The sequence below is a fragment of the Macadamia integrifolia genome, chromosome 10 (genome assembly GCF_013358625.1).
Source record: "Macadamia integrifolia cultivar HAES 741 chromosome 10, SCU_Mint_v3, whole genome shotgun sequence".
In the NCBI taxonomy this organism is placed as follows: domain Eukaryota; kingdom Viridiplantae; phylum Streptophyta; class Magnoliopsida; order Proteales; family Proteaceae; genus Macadamia; species Macadamia integrifolia.
Genome location: NC_056566.1, coordinates 3715448 through 3731727, shown reverse-complemented (window position 1 = coordinate 3731727; position 16280 = coordinate 3715448). Strand labels below are relative to the sequence as shown.

The 16280-nt window shown below is 38.2% G+C and overlaps 1 protein-coding gene across 4 annotated transcripts in view; it reads right to left on the bottom strand.

Annotated features, from left to right (window-relative positions):
* LOC122091712 (heat shock 70 kDa protein 16) overlaps positions 1–16029 on the bottom strand; it is a 38741-nt gene extending 22712 nt beyond the window's left edge. For 3 of the 4 annotated variants that reach the window (XM_042661796.1, XM_042661797.1, XM_042661798.1), the window contains exons 1-2: positions 15712–16028; positions 14103–15449 (exon numbers count right to left, since the gene is read on the bottom strand). In XM_042661796.1, the coding sequence (XP_042517730.1) occupies positions 14103–15272 (1170 nt within the window). In that variant the 5' untranslated portion in view covers positions 15273–15449; positions 15712–16028. Of the gene's footprint in view, positions 1–14102; positions 15450–15711 lie in introns of all 4 variants that reach the window. The other variant, XM_042661799.1, reaches the window with a different exon arrangement.
* Positions 16030–16280: the final 251 nt, after the last annotated feature.

Here is a 16280-nt window from a genome sequence, read left to right as displayed (position 1 = left end):
GTTTTTTTTTTTTTTAAATACTGTTTAAGTGGACCGAATAATTTGGTTTAATTCGATTCAGCCCGAATTATTCGCGTTTTAAAATCAAATTAGTATAAGGCGCGTTTTTTACCAAATTTTATTTTTAATTCGGATTCGTCAGAATTTTTTATTTAATTCGGAAAAATTCGGTTCGGCCGAATTGTTAACTAGGGGCCTCCCTGCTATCTCTTACACCATTTGCAATGGTTCCGACACCTTGCTCTAGCTTGATCCCTGGCACCCCGCGGGCATTCTCCTCCCCCTTGTCTCCCCTAGGATCATTTCCTCTATAGGCTCGTCCCGATTAACCACTGTTGCCTCCATCCTCTCCCCTTCGGGTTGGGCTCCCCCACCTCCCACCTCCTGTTGTAGGGGTGTCAACCGGTCGGGTCGGGTCGGGTCGGGTCGGGTCGGGTCGGGTCTAATCGGGCATGACCACTTGAAAGCCTTGCACCGTGAAAGCCTGTTTAAATAAACGGGCCAAGCTTTAGGTGACATGGTACGGATTATAATCGGGCCGGTCAGTGTCGTGCTTTAATCAGGCTTCCTTAAACTGGCCTTAACAGGGCTTTAACCGGGCTACGGACCTATTTAAGTCTAAATGGGCTCTAAACGGGCTTTAAACGTGCCTATCCTAAAATTTTATTCTTAAGTGGGTTGAGATTATGGTTCTTCTTTTTTTTTAAGAAAAAGATGAGATTATGATCATTACAACTTACAAAATAAAACTTAATTAAATCAAATCCTACTACAAAACAAAAGGTAAGAAAGCTTAATAACTTACTGGTAGTGGCAAAATATGAATTTTATGTAGTATTAAAGGGGGGCGGGCTAGGTCAGGCTACAACGAGTTGGTTCAAGTCAGGCATATAAATGTGTCGGTTCGGTCGGGCGCCCAACGGGCTAGCTACCTACACCGTGAAATCCCGATTAATAAACGTGTCGGGCTTCGGGCCGGTCTAAGTCAGGCCATAAACATGTCGAGCTCGGTCAGGCCTTACAGTGTGGGCTTAGAATTGACACCCCTATCCTGTTGTATGTGTGGGCATGGCACCAAAGATGTTAATCATCTTTTCTTCTCTTGCCCTTTATCCGCCTCTGTATGGAAAAAGGTCCTTTCTTATTGCTGGCCCTCATACCGAACCATTCTTCCCCTTCCCCGAGAATGGATATGGGTAGACATGACCTTCTCTGGCTCCACCATTTGTGACACAGTTGGGAAACTTGCATTTTGTGCCACCATCAATCACCTTTAGATGTAAAGAAATCTTCGTAGATGGACTACCAACTCCCGTTCCTTGGAAAGGATTTGGAAAGCCATCTACTTTGATGTTTTCTCCAAAGTTAGATCCCTCACCCACCGCTCGATTCGTGACACCCCAAGGAACAGGCTCATTGTTGTCTCCTGGGATCTTTCTTCTACTTTCATCTCCCCCCCCCCAATGGTTGTCTCCCATATTTAGTGGTTAGTGGCATGGTTTGTTTGCTCCTTATGGGTTTTGTTTATTTTGGTTTTTTCTTCTGTTCCCCCCTGTGTGGCTCTTCCTTGTTGGCTTAAGCCTCTCCAGTCTCCCCTTTTTCCCTTATATATTCTTTCTCTCTTGGTAATGAATTGTTCATTCATCCAAAAAAAAAATTTTATTTAATAAAATAAAACACATAAACTAAACTAAGAAAGTAAATATCGTATCATCCTCCTACCCATATTTTAGGTCTATTAAAGTGACCAAAGGCCCAACATGTATAGAATCCAACCCAAGGCTCATTGCCACTAAAATAAACCCACTTCAGTGTTTTAGTAGCATTAATTCTCCACGAGCTTTGTATTGGCAAGGTGGTAGCAACAGTTGAATAGCAACCATAACGAGTCCCTCACAAAACTTTGGTTGTGCAAGGATATTAAGAATGAAGTCCTCAATCCAAGTAATTTACCTTGAAATAGAAAGGTGGAATCACAAACTCAATAGATTCTCCAATAGTAAGAACAACGTCTTTGAGTCATCACGGATTTGTGTGGTTTATCATTTTGACAATCATTCTTGACCACTACCTCATCATCCACTATTGTTTCAGCCTTGTCTGTTTTGATCTCTTCAAGGTAGGCCTCCACATTAGAATCCTTTAATTGTTGGTTTTCCATTATGGAGTCATCAAACATTCCATTTTCCTTGTTTCTGCAGTCCTCTGTAACCTCTTGAACTTGAACCTCGAATTTAGGCTCAACTTTGATGACAGGTGCCTATGGTAGTTCAAAATTGAGCTCATTCAATGACTTGGGAATTAATTTTGATGTGCCTCCTCTTTGCCGATTTAGGGCCATAACTACATTAGTTGGTTTCCATAATGTTTCTGATGCATATTCATTCATTTCTCTGACCATCTCAGTCAACTGATCGATGGAATTTTTAAGTCACACCTTGCCAAGGTCCTTAATTCGCTGCTGGCCATGACTTTGATGCCAAATAATGTGGTTCTAAGACATTAGGGTATAGAAACCAACAGAAATTACCAGAATCGCATGAATGTAGGAACCAGATTCAAAGAAAATATTCAAAGAAAACTCTACCACAGAATTAAAGAGTTATATATGATTGAAATTCTATTCTGATATAGGAGAACATACCAAAGTTTCAGCAAAATCAGATGATCTGATTCTAAAATCTGACAGACTTCACTCAAACAACGAATCTCATAACAGAATTGTAGGACTAGAATAAGAGAATTTAAATAACTGAACAACAAAAGATCAGAACTAAACCCAAGCTGGTCAAAGGCTTAGAATATTTAGGGCCATATTATATCAGAATATCAAGCCCATCCAATGGTTGGGTCATCAGTTAATGAAGAATCTTAGTAGAGATATCATAAGTCCATAACTGTATTTCATCACCTTAGAAAGATATAGAAGATTGAAAGGAAATAGGATATAACTTGGGACTCACCATCCAAGGCCTAGGTTGGCATGACTACCAACCCACCTGTCAAATCACCAGAACAAAATTCTGATTCACCACAAAATTTGAGCAAAGCTTTCTTTCATTGATAAAAAACTGTGAGATTCTATGGCCTTGCAACCTTTAAATAAAATCTAAAAGCGTACTTGAAATAGGAAAGAAATAAAGAAACTCTATCCATAATAGGAATATATGTCACTTATAACTAGAACTCTATCTTAACTAGGGGTGTCAATTCGTGGCCCGACCCAACGAAACCGACTGGAACCGACCGTTTATAGCCCGGCCCGGCCCGGCCCATTTATTAAGCGTGTCGGGCTCAACCGTCGAGCACCCGACCGAAACTGACCAATTAATACCCGACCGAGACCGGTCTATTTTGCACCGGCCTGGCCCGGCCCGGCCCGGCCCGGTTGTAAGATACCTATTTTACCCGACCGAGAGTATGTCACGTTGGCGGTCGACCGGCTAGAAGCCCCGGTCGACCGGAGCTGTCCGAGACCATAGCCGGTCGACCGGTAGAAAGTCCCGATCGACCGGTGACTTCCTGGAAGTGCCCCAACGGCTATATTTTGCCTCAATGACTCTTGGCGATCTATCGGCTACCGATGGCGGTCGACCGGTGGTCCCAGAATACGTCCGTTAGAGCCTGATTTCCTGCCTAAAATGCTTCACTAAGTTCACCTATAAATACCCAAACCGCTCTTAATTAAATAATCATTAAGAAAGAGCTTTAGGAGCATGTTGGATCAATGCTTTGGATTTTTTGTGATGTTTTTAAATATGTGACTTGGAAGAGAGTAGGTTCCTTGGATCAATCAATACATTTATTGAGATCCATTTGTAGTTATGGGCAATCCCACATGAGAGCATTCTCATTGCATTTTCATCCAATCATCTCTTTCCTTAAAATTTTATTTTGCAAAATTAACCATGTTACTGTACATAGCATGGATTATGAAATGTCCAACCAGTTTAAAACAAATAAAAGAATAGCCACAACCAGATTTAGACAATGAAAAATAGGAAACCAAACCCCATCGTCCGTCACGGCGTCGTTGCTCAATAATATTAAAGAAGGCCCATTTAAAAATCGGTTACGCCCGTTTAACATTAAACATGTCCGTGGTCCGGTTAAGGCCCGACTAAAACCCGATTAAGGCTTGATTTTAATAGCCCGAGACCAACCGACCGAATATAAAGTGTACCATGCCCTCACTAACTAAGCCCGATTAGTTAAATGATAGGAAAGGAAAGCGTACTTGAAAAGTCTTCAAGCCCGATTAAGCCCAACCGAAACCGGACCGGCCCGACCGGTTGACACCCCTAATCTTAACTAACTAGCATAGTTATCATGGCGTCGCCTACGCGTCGCCAAGGCGGCGATTTGGCATCCTAGCTGAAAAAGAAGTTCGTGGCAGTGCTACAACTTACGTGACTCACAAATGGCGATCGTCATTGGCTAATAGGTGTCGCTATGGCACCGCCATGGACACCAGGTCACGCCTGATTCACTAGGCAGTCAATTTTTTGTAAAATGCAGGGTGATTTTGATAGGGCTATGTTGATTTTTGATATCTACTGTTGCTTGATGTTGGGTTTATATGTTATAGGGTATATATTCTAGGCTTGTAGCATGCTAAATAACTTTAAAAAATAGGGAAAATAAAAAAGTAGCATACTAAATAACTTTAGAAAATAGGAAAAATAAAAAATAACACATGGGCGATTTGACCGCCATGGCAATGCCATAACGGGCGATTCATCGCCAAATCGATTAGCCACCCCTCCACCGCCTTGGATCGATTTGACGCCGTGACAACTATGCTAACTAGATAAGTGTTCCACATGATAAAAACTATATCCAATGTAGGAATAGGAGTTCTAATCATATAAAACAAGACTCGATTCAATCCTTAAACATCTACAGAAAAGAACAATTACTTAATAATATAAAACATTCGAACTAAACTAAAGTAAATTCCGTATCCATTCCTCCTAAGTCGTACCCATATTTTTGGCTCATTAAAGTGGCCCATTACAATAAAACCCCCTTGGACCAAAGGCCAACATGTTTAGAAGCCAACCTAAGGCCTATTTCCACTAAAATAAGTCCACTTCTGTGTCTTATATGCATCACTAGTCTTTACTTTGTGAGTGACGAGACCATAGTCTTTACTTAGTGTGTGAGTAGCATGGCAATCCTACAATTCACCAAGAAAAATTCAAGAGAAAAGGGTAGGATTTTAGGGTTAGAGGTATCCTGGATGGGCCCTAGGCAATGCAAGTAGGGTTTTAAAGGGTAAATAGCATAGAGTCAAGGTATTAGGATTATGTCTAAATAAGATTCAGTTGAATCACCTTTCAGGGATTTATGTTGAATTGACCTAGAGATCGTTTTCAAATAGTTAAGGAGTGAAAGCAAAAGGGTGGGGTTTGAGGGTCAAAACCTTGTCCAAGAAGTTTATTAAAAAAATCAAGAAATGAAAAAAGTAACATTTTTAGGGCATGGGAGAGTAGCCAATAGGAAGAAATATGGTGTTCACTTTCTCTCCTTAGGTGGACTAGAATGTGATATCTTGGATTATTCAGAACATCAAGAGATCAACAACGAAAATTTTATGGGACTGGGGGAGTAATCAGTTGGGAAAGTAAGGTATCTCCTTGGGGTTGGGAGTGTGCTCTGTAGGATGTGATGTCTTGGGTTTTTGAAATCGAGGTCAAAGTTGGATATGCATCTTGTAAGAAATCAAGAGCACAGAAAGAACCATCAAGATATTGAAGCCATCAATAAGGAAACCTCTTTAGCTCAACCAAGAAACGAAAGAATTGAAGATCTATGAATGGGCAACTTCAAGATGTAGAAAAACTCGTAAGATCCATAAATATGTACAAAGTGGCAGCTCAAGAGCAAGAAAAGCAAAAATGCAGCAGTAAGAGCAGGCAACTGCAGCAAAGAAACCTATCATCTCAGCAGTAACTACAACACAAGTTTGGATGAAAAAACATACCATAGTAATGCGGAGCCAGTAGGCCCCAAGAATTCCAGCTAAGATGGCTGTGGGTCCACTTAAGGGTTTAAGCAAACCAGTGGCAAACTTGTAATTAACTGGAAATAGCAAGGGTTAGTGGCACTTTTGTAAACAGCCAGAAATCCCCAAATATTTGGATAGCAGATCAGGTTCACGCACGAGAATGTACGAGAACAACTCTGGTCCGGAGATTTAGAATTAATTTTCTCTCTCTTCATTTAATAGATTCTATATCCACGGATCAGGAGTGTACGAGAACATTCTTATACGTGAACCTGATCGGTTCACAATATTTGAATGGGTCGATTTAGGAGAGATGACACAAATGGGGATTTACATTATTGTCCAAGCCTGGATTTGGAACTAAAAGAAATTAAAGGACAAAGTGGCATAAAGGGGCTTTATAGGGGTATAATGGGAAAACCAGAATAAAAGAACTTGAAATAAATCCCACGATTTAGGTTGTCTTCAACCTTTGGACAGAAACAAGGGCGGCAGAACCATTCTGGTTTCAGGTGATCAATCTCACCTATGTGGGCTTCACTCGAAGTGCAATTTCAGGGATTAATTCTTAAGACTTGGCCCTTGCAGTAGTAACCCACAATACCTCAAACCAGCAGCCTCAGATTAGCTTGGAAAATTCTAAAACAAGGCCTGGCGGAAGTCTTAGAACAGTTTAGTTGCAGGTCGAAGTCTTCCATGTATGGTGCAATATTAAGGACTCATATCAGAGGGTTTTGGTCGCCCCTACAGCAGGTTTGAGTGCACAAAAAAAATCAGAGGAAAGAAGAAGGATCAAGGGAGATTGATCCAACTTTGTGGGCTGCAGTGCTGCCCAGAAAACAGAGCAACAGTTAGGTTAAAGAGAATAAATCAGGAATAAAGAAAAGGAAAGGAAGAAAAAAGAGAACAGAAGAGGGGAGATAAAGAGGTCGCAGGGAAGAGAGGAAGAAGAAGAAGACGATTGGGGGGGGGGGGAAGAAGACAGCCACACAGGGGGGTTTCACAATCACTTAATTCTTTATTAATCAACTAGCTTCATTCCTTGGGTTACATGCCTTACTTATATTAAATCAAAATAAAAACTCTTAAGACTAAAATAGAGAATCCTAATTGCTTCCTAAATTAAAGTCTAATAAAATAGAAACACAATAAAACTAAAATTGGAATTCTACTTACCTAATAGCTGCCCAAAATAATCTAAAATAAAAGATAACAAATATTCTCAAAATAAAATAAAATCCTAGAATATTCTATTAATCTTGAATCCAAATTAGTAACTTGGAACCCAAATTGGATCTGAGTCTTGGTCCGGGTTCTGAAGCAGGTTTGGGTCGATCCATCGGAGCGCTGCTGCATCACGTAGACTCTCAACTAATCATAATGTCTCCATGACCAAAACAGACCACATAGTCAAAAGCAGTTCCAAGCAAGGTTCAAGAAAGTCAAAAACAGTTGCAAGCAAGGTTCAAGAAAGTCAAAAGCAGTTCCAAGCAAGGTTCACGGTATCGGGTTTCGACCAGGTTTCAACCCCTGGGGAGACCGAAATTTTGGTCGAAACCTGGGAAATTTCAAGGATACGGGGAATTTTTCCCAGTATGGTGGAAACTTAGGTTTCGACCCCCAAACAGTGTTTTTTTTTTTGCCTGATTTTTTATGTAAATCATATTTTAAACATTTCTAACACATTCACATCATTCATTTCATTAAAAAAACACAAAATCTTACTTATGTGGTGAATCAAAGGTTCGATTGTTGACTTAAATTCTAAAACTATACTACATAATGACTATATATAGTCTACAATTTACATCAAAACATAATACATAATCCAAATGATCGAAAATAAATAAAAATATTACATCATCAATTGTTAGCTATCAACACTCAACAATAGTGACTCAATTACTCAACATTCGAAAGTAGTGACTTAATTCCAAATAGTGTCTAAGCGGTTCCATCCAAGTAGTGACTCACTACCCTCAAGGCACGCATGTTATCTTTTCTAACATTATTTAGTAACTTATATATACCTTATACCATAAGAAATCAACATTAAGCCACATCAAGTCATTAAAAATTAACATTTAACCACATCAAATCATAAAAAATCAACATTAAGTCACATTAAGTTATAAAGAAACAACATTTAGAGAAATGTTCTTGTTCTATAATAAGTTTGACTGATCAAATGATTTTTATTTTTACATGAGACTTTTTTTATTAGATATAACATAAAAGCAGCTTTTCAACAAGTCTAAGATTACTTAAATCTAAGTTGTAATGACATAGTTATGCTCCAGTCAAACTTATTTTAAAGTGTATAATGCTGTTAAAATCGTCTAAATGAAAATAATCTTAAAGATATCAAAACAAAAGATTATTTTACTAGACTTTTGGTTTTTAGCAATGTTTTAACATTATAGGATTTATAAAATTTTTATAATTGAGAAAAAAATCCCAGCATTTAAAAGTTGAAAATCGCCCCTATAACCAAAATCCAATTTTTGTTCTTTGACTGGGGGGTTGACTTTTTATCATTTAGGAATTTGATTTTTAAACTACTTTTATTGGATTCAAATAGGGGGTTTTAACACTATAGGATTCAAATAATTGCCAGAACACTGTTTCCCCAAGTTTCCCACACTTGGGAGAAAAAATGCACAAGAAAAGGTCGAAATTTCCCATGTTTCGAAACATGTTCGAAACCAGTCGAAACCTGGTCGAAACAGTGGATTTTCGAAAGTCACCAAAGGTTTTGTTCCGACCTCTGGCTATACCTGCGAAACATTGGAATCGCTCGAGTTCTTGAACCATGAATCCAAGTCCAATACAGTTTCAACTTTCAAGACTTTAAAGAAAGAGAGAGAGAGAGAGAGAGAGAGAGAGAAGAGGAAAAAGCCAAAAACTAAAGAAACTTATACTCGCTCTATCTTGTTAAAGATTGTCCATTTTGAAAATCACAATTTTTAAGGAATGGTCACGAATACTACAACTTACCACTCTCTACACATTATTTTTACTAGTTTCCCCTCATCTACGGACAGACCCCATTGCCAGAGAAGCAGTTCCAAGTCAAATAGAGTTTCACTTTCAAGACTTACAAAAATAAAAAATAAAATGAAAAAATAAAAAATAAAATCCAAAACTAAAGAAACTCATAATCTCTCTATTATTTTAAAGATTGTCCATTTTCAAAATCACACATTTTAAGGAATGGTCACCAATGCTCCAACTTACCAGTTTCTACAGATTATTTTGTCAAGTTTCCCAATTCCCATCATACATGTGGGTTGCGAGTTTATAATAGTGTGACAATGGGGAAAATGGGAAAGCAACCAAAATTCATTCGTTAAATTCTTGAAATAATCTTAACATATTAAAACAATTTAAAAAGAAAACTTGACAGTTTGAAGGAACAGGAGTATTTTCTAAGAAAATGATAGAATGAGACATACTATAAAACGTAATTTTGAACTTATTATTAGGAAAAAAAATATTGTTATTTGCTATAACTAATAAATTGCAACTTACTAAATTATTGCAGTTACTCAAGTGAGATAGAAATCAAACATGATAAAATATAATTTAAAAAAAAAAAAAAAAAAAGGCTAGAGGAAATAAGCTCTGATTTGGGTTATGTATGTGTTGGGCCTTTGATTCCATGTGTTTTCATTGTAATTAATAGGCTACTTTAATGGGCCTAAAATATGGATAGAAGATAGGCATATAGATTATAGTTAGCTATTTAAGTTTTCCTATTATAATTATAATTTTTTTTTCAACTATGTTCTGTAATTAGCAATTGGATTTGATTTGATAGTTCAAATAAAATTTGATTTCATAATCAAATTAAGATTTTGTTTTAGCTTTCTATATAAAGCTCATATGAGCCGTTAGCTCATGGACGATTTGATGATTAATGAAAATTTGAAATTTCTTCAATGTTGTTATGTGATTCAGTCATGGATGTGAAGCCTTATTGGACAATCCCATCTTGATCCATAGGTGGGAAGCCACTGCAATTTTTTCTCTCTTTTACTCTGTTTACATTGCAACCAAGGCACTAGTTTCATCTCCCATCAATGGGCAGTACTGTAATTTTATTTTCTTCTCTAATTTGAGTTAAGATATCCTTCATCAATCCTACTGTTATTAATATTTTGCTCCCACTGATCCATTCTTATTCTGAAATTTATTTCTGCTGTAACTGCGGCTGTAAAAAGAGTCTAATGCTAGAGGACCTAATAGTTTGAATTAAAGTCTACTTTATTGCCGGAATTTCTCACTGGTAGATACTCTAAATTTATGTTCTTTTCCATAACCTGCAATCAGCAATTACTCATAATCTAGCCACGAGATTTTCGGATATAAAGGACCTTATCAAAAGAGGCCTTCAACCAGGTTTCTGAACTTATTTAATTATAAATCTCCTAAATTCTATCTTGCTTTATTTCAGACATAAATATTCTTTAATTACCTTAAATCCAGCCATTAACCTTGCATCATATTTTGGGGATTGGCATGAACCTAAGGTTCATCCTACCTACCCCCTCCCCAAAACACATCCCTTGCAATGCCCCAAGTAAGCCCAAACTTAAAACTAAACAGAAAAGTCAACCTTCCCCAATAAAGGTCAAATTTTGACAAATAATTATTACAGATGTCCATCACAAGATAGGAATGACCTAATTATCAGATTTTAACTAATCTGAAGAACAAATTCAGAAAAAAAAAAAAAATTAACTACTCAAAATCCAAGATTCAGATTAGTCTAAAATTAAGTTCAGACTCCCTTATTGGTTGGTTAATGCAAATCCCAAAATCATATGCAAAGTTAATGGTAGATTTAAAGTAATTGAAAGAACTTCAAGTCTGAAACAATAAATAGGCAGAACCAGGAGAAACTTAATTAAATTTGATCATGAATCAGATCAGCAATTAATCCTAGTCGAAGAAAGGTTTTCCAGAAGGATAAATCCCAAAATTTGACTAACAATTCATGGACAGATTACTCGTAATTGTTGATGGCAGGGTACAGGAAAGAACTCAAAGAACAGAGCATCCGCCAGTGAGAAATTCCAGCAATAAAGTAAACTTTTATTCAAACTTCCAGGCCCTCTTAATCAGCATTAAACTCTTTTCAGAGCCACATTTACAATAGAAATAAATTACATAGTAAGAATGAATCAATAGGAGCAGAATATTAGGACTAATTATAGATTGATAAAGGATATTTTACTCAAATAAAAAAGTAATGCAATTGTAAGAAAAAAAAATACAGAAGGAAAATAAAATTGATAGATATAGCTTCCCCCCAAACAGAATCAGCATCTCACCGTCCAAGGCATTTCACTATGACTGAATAGCACACATTCTTGAAGAAACTTCAAACGTCATTAATCATAACGTCTATGAGCCAATGCTTCTTACAAACTTATATAGAAAAGCTGAAACAAAATTCTAATCTGACTATGAAATCAAATCCTATTGCTAACTACAAAACACAGTTGGAAAATGAATCATAATACAACAACAAACTCAGCCTTATCTCAACTTAATGGGGTCAGCGGCATAGATCCATTAAAAAAAATCATAATAACTAAATAAGTAACCACCACAACACAATAACAACAACAACACAATTGGCGGAAGGAAGGAAGAGATGAAAAGATGAGAGATGAGAGACGAGAGATGAGAGATGAGATAAGACAAATGAAAGTAAGTAGACGAGAGTAAGAGGAAAGAGGGACACTGCAACAGGTCAGGAGAATATCAGCCACATGGGGTCGGTTACTTGGATCCTAGCCTCCAATAGGCTCTATCCAGGGCCATACTTGGGACAAGACCCAGACTATGCATGTCATTCCTCACCACTTCATCTACAGTCATTTAGGGCAGCCCTTAGCTCTTTTAACTCCTTCGATCTGAATCAGGTCACTCTTCCTTACTGTGGCTTCCTCAAACATCCTTTGTACATAGTCATAGCACCTCAAACGACTTTCACGAAGCTTTTCATTGATTGAGGCAACTCCCAAATCAGCTCTAATTTGTTCATTTCTTACTTTAACCTTCATAGTTTTACCGTTCATCCATCCTAGCATCCTCATCTCAGCTACACATAGCTTCTCAATATGACACTTCTTAACTGCACAACATTCCGCTCCATACATCATGGCTGGTTGGCTGGTTGTACAACAGTCCTATAGAATTTTCCCTTAAGCTTTAAGGGCGCCGGTCACACAATACTCCGGAAGCACTCTTCCACTTCATCTATCCCACTATAATTTTCTATGAAATATCATCTTCTCTCTCTCTCTCTCTCTCTCTCTCTCTCTTCAATTTACACCATTTCATTATCCATCATAGAGTGACTAAAAAACTACACATCATATACTCTGTCTTCGATCTACTAATTTTAAAATTTCTTGTTTCCAAGGTTGATCTCCGCAGCTCCAACTTAGTGTTAATCCCTAATTTAGTCTCATCCACTAAAATAAGCCCATTAGGTGATTAATCTATGACACTAAAAAGTTATCAAATCCTCAATTATCACAAGAAAATATAGTGTTTAAAGCTAAGAAAAGAGGAAGCTTGCTGAACTTAGAAAACAAGGCAATTAGCCATGCAACAATTTGGGCACACTTTTAAGTTTATGTAGGGGATTCAAGTTTGGAGGACAAAGCTCTAAACCACTTTCCTTTCCAGGTGCAGTGGTCTTTCTTACATCAGTGTACAGTGTAAGATAGTAATGCATCCCACCCTCCTAGCAGTGCATTAAATATTAAAGGAAAACTGTACGCATATACAATGTCAATAAAGTATACACAAAATGGTGAATCATACCAACAAAGTTTAAGAGGTTTGTCAAAGCAATGTTTCAACATTTTCCATTTTTAGACGTAGAAATGTGCTGGACTGCCCTATTGGAGGCACCCAGTTTCAAGCTCCATTTCCTGCTTGGTTAGGATTAAAGAAAAGCACCAGAATTAAAACTCTAACAAGTAAATGAACCCAATTAGTACAACTTCATTTAACCACGAGCTAGTGTTTTGCTCAAATTTTAAGACCACAATTAAGAAGCAAAAGAGCCATAAAGATGGAAGAAACATTAAAATTTAAGGGAAACTTTTTCCCAAAAGAATTCAGATCTAGGGCACAGATTTCTTTTCGAAGAGTTCAATTAGATTGAATTTTAAGACTTGAAATGTAAAGTAAAAATTATGGGATGTTATCATTACACTCCCACTCATCCATGCTAGGAATGAAAGACCCTGCAGAATGCTAAAAGAGGAACAGATTGATCTTCAATTCCATCAGTTCCATACAATCACATAACTTGATAATTTGTGAACCAATTAAGACAACCACCCAGAGAAAGGTATTACCTACCTGGAACAAGCACTAAAATTAAAAAAGGTAATCCTGGAAAATTTGCATTGAATGAACCCAACAACATATTTGGTATCAGAAAACTAAGCAGAACAAATAGGAATGGGAAAGAAGCATATACAACCAATTCACCCAAGAAAGACAATCTTAGATCAAAGTGACCACCAGAGATCTAAAAGAGCTCCAGATATGTATAGACTCGATAGATTCACCTAGCAAGTGTAATAATATCCAGCATCATATAGTGATGGTCAAAAGCATAGGATGAGGTAAAGGGGAAAAAAAATTCATGAATGCCACGTCAAATGTCGTGACTAGCTGAGCAAACCAAGCACATAGATTAGAAAGATTAGCCCCCAAGGGGCAAGCATTAACAGCACAATATGCCTTTAGAAGAAGGTCAGAAAATCAACAAACAAAAAAAAGAAAAGGCAAACAATATTTTACGAATGGTAACCATTTGCGGCTAGAAATCATCAAGTGGGTTTACCCTTGAAGAGACATCTCAGATACGTTAATTACTCAAAACTACAGGATGTTCAAAAGAACACCCATGCAGATATTTGAACCACAAGACAAACCATAAATGCATCAGCCATAAATAATAATTTAACCCAACAGCATACACGTTCATGAAAACTAACTGCATTTACTACATGGAAAAACGGGCAAGAGTCAATAATTAAAAGGACAAGACACCGACCTCATACTCTCTGACCCGGAATATTGGGCTGAGCATTGCACACTGAAGAGCACATCCACGGGCCACACATTCACTTGCATTCAATGACCGTCTAGGCTCCCTCCTGAAAAAAGAAGCTAATGATCTTGTGATTGCCGGTATTCGAGACCCAGACCCCACGAGCTCTACTGAATGGATCTTATCCACATTCAAACCAGCATCAGCTAAAGCCTTGTTACAAGGAACTGTAATCCTCTCCAATAAACCTGACGACAGCTTCTCAAACTCCTCCCTTTTAATAAAGCTCTTCACATCTTTCTCATCCATCAAACACTCGATGTTCAGTGGTGCCTCTGCATTTGCACTTAGGACCTTCTTCAATTTCTCACATGCTGCTCTCAACCTTATAGATGCCCTGACATTTGAACGCACATCAATATTATACTTCTCTTTGAACTGCAATGCAAAATAACTAAACAAAACCTCATCAAAGTCCCTCCCTCCCAAGTTTCTATCAAAAGCATGAGAAACGATCTTCATATGGCCTGCCTCAAATGCTGCAACAGAAACTTGAGTGTCACAATGACCAATGTCGATAAACACAACATGAGTAGGACCTGTAGTGGAGAAATCCGTTTTGTAAATCCCGTAACCAAGTGCAGTGGCAGTACAGTCATGCATCAACCTCAATGTTTTCAATCCAGCTATTGCTGCAGCATTCAAATACCCACGTCTTTGCAAATCTGTGAAGTATGAAGGAATGCCAATAACACAATCCGTGACTGGATTTTCCAGACTCTTCTCTGCCATCTGTTTCAAATGTGAGAAGAGCATTGCCAAGATTTGTACTGGAGTGAACTTCTGAGTCTCTCCCATATATTGCAAATGGATCAAAATTCCACCATCAGCAGCCTCTGAAGTCTTGAAGGGGAAGAAACGGAGTTCATTCTGAACATCAGGCTGCCTGAAGTTCAAGCCAATCAACCTCTTCACCTGAGAGATTGTGGATTTTGGATTCATGGTTGCAGAAGCAGCGCCAGCGGAGCCCAAGAACCGTTGCTTCTCACCAAATGAGACAACAGACGGTGTTTCACGATTCGATTCCTCATTCAGCAAAACATCAATGCCCCGCTGCTTCGCTGCAGCAATAACGCACTTATCGTTTCCGATATCAATCCCCAACACGCTCATCCTAACTCAAACAGAGCACAAACCTCTCAAATCCGACAATGAATTGAACAAAAACCACTATAAAGGCACTAGATTCATTGAATCGTGACAGTGACCAAGTCTTCAAATCCTAAATCAGCTAATCTCTCAAACTGAGTCGTGAATTCCTCAAATTCAGACACCCGGAAGGAAAGCTCACTGCATCGACAATGAAAAAATCGATCAATCACATAAATTCACAACAAATAATACCGAATTCATCAACCAGACCCTACATTCCGCAAGAACAACCTCTCTAACGAGAATTACAGCTCAATAATGAGACAAGAAGAAAATAAAAACGAATATCTCGAGAATTTTACTAGATATTAGTTTACTATCACGAAATCGACCGTACAAAAAATATTTTAGCTTCAATGAAACAGATAAGGACAGAAGAAGAAAGAAGAATTAGACGTACCTGATTCAGGAACAATGGAGGAAGAGAAGGAAAAGCGGAAAGGGAAAGAAAACCCTAGACTTGGAGAGAGAGAGAGAGAGAGAGAATTGAGGCAAAGAGTGGTGGCAGGGAGAGGCAACGTCCGGGAAAAGGGAACCCGGCTTTGTAGGTATATGAAGAGGAGGAGAAGGAAGAACACAGAGAGCAAAAGCGGAGCGTTTTGGAGCCAGGCAAGCAGCCGTGGCAACGATTTCACAGGGTTTGCCCGGAAAAAAATGTGTTTCGTGAGTCGTGGCCACACACGCACTCGTTTTTCTGCTTTTCTTCCTACTTCCACATCAGCTTCAAGAGAATCTCCTAAGAACATACTAAGAACATGGAAGCACGTCATCAAGACGAAGTCTACGTGGGCCCACCTTCTTATCGATCTACACCGTCCAATTTGTTGGAAGTTGGTGGACCATTGCACGAAGACCCTAACGTATCAAGGGGGATCAAACCATTTTGGTCTAATGACTCCGAAGTCCAAGGTCATGTGTTTACGTTGCTTGTATTTCCTGGTCAAAATTCAAGCATTCAGCCTTAGCTGG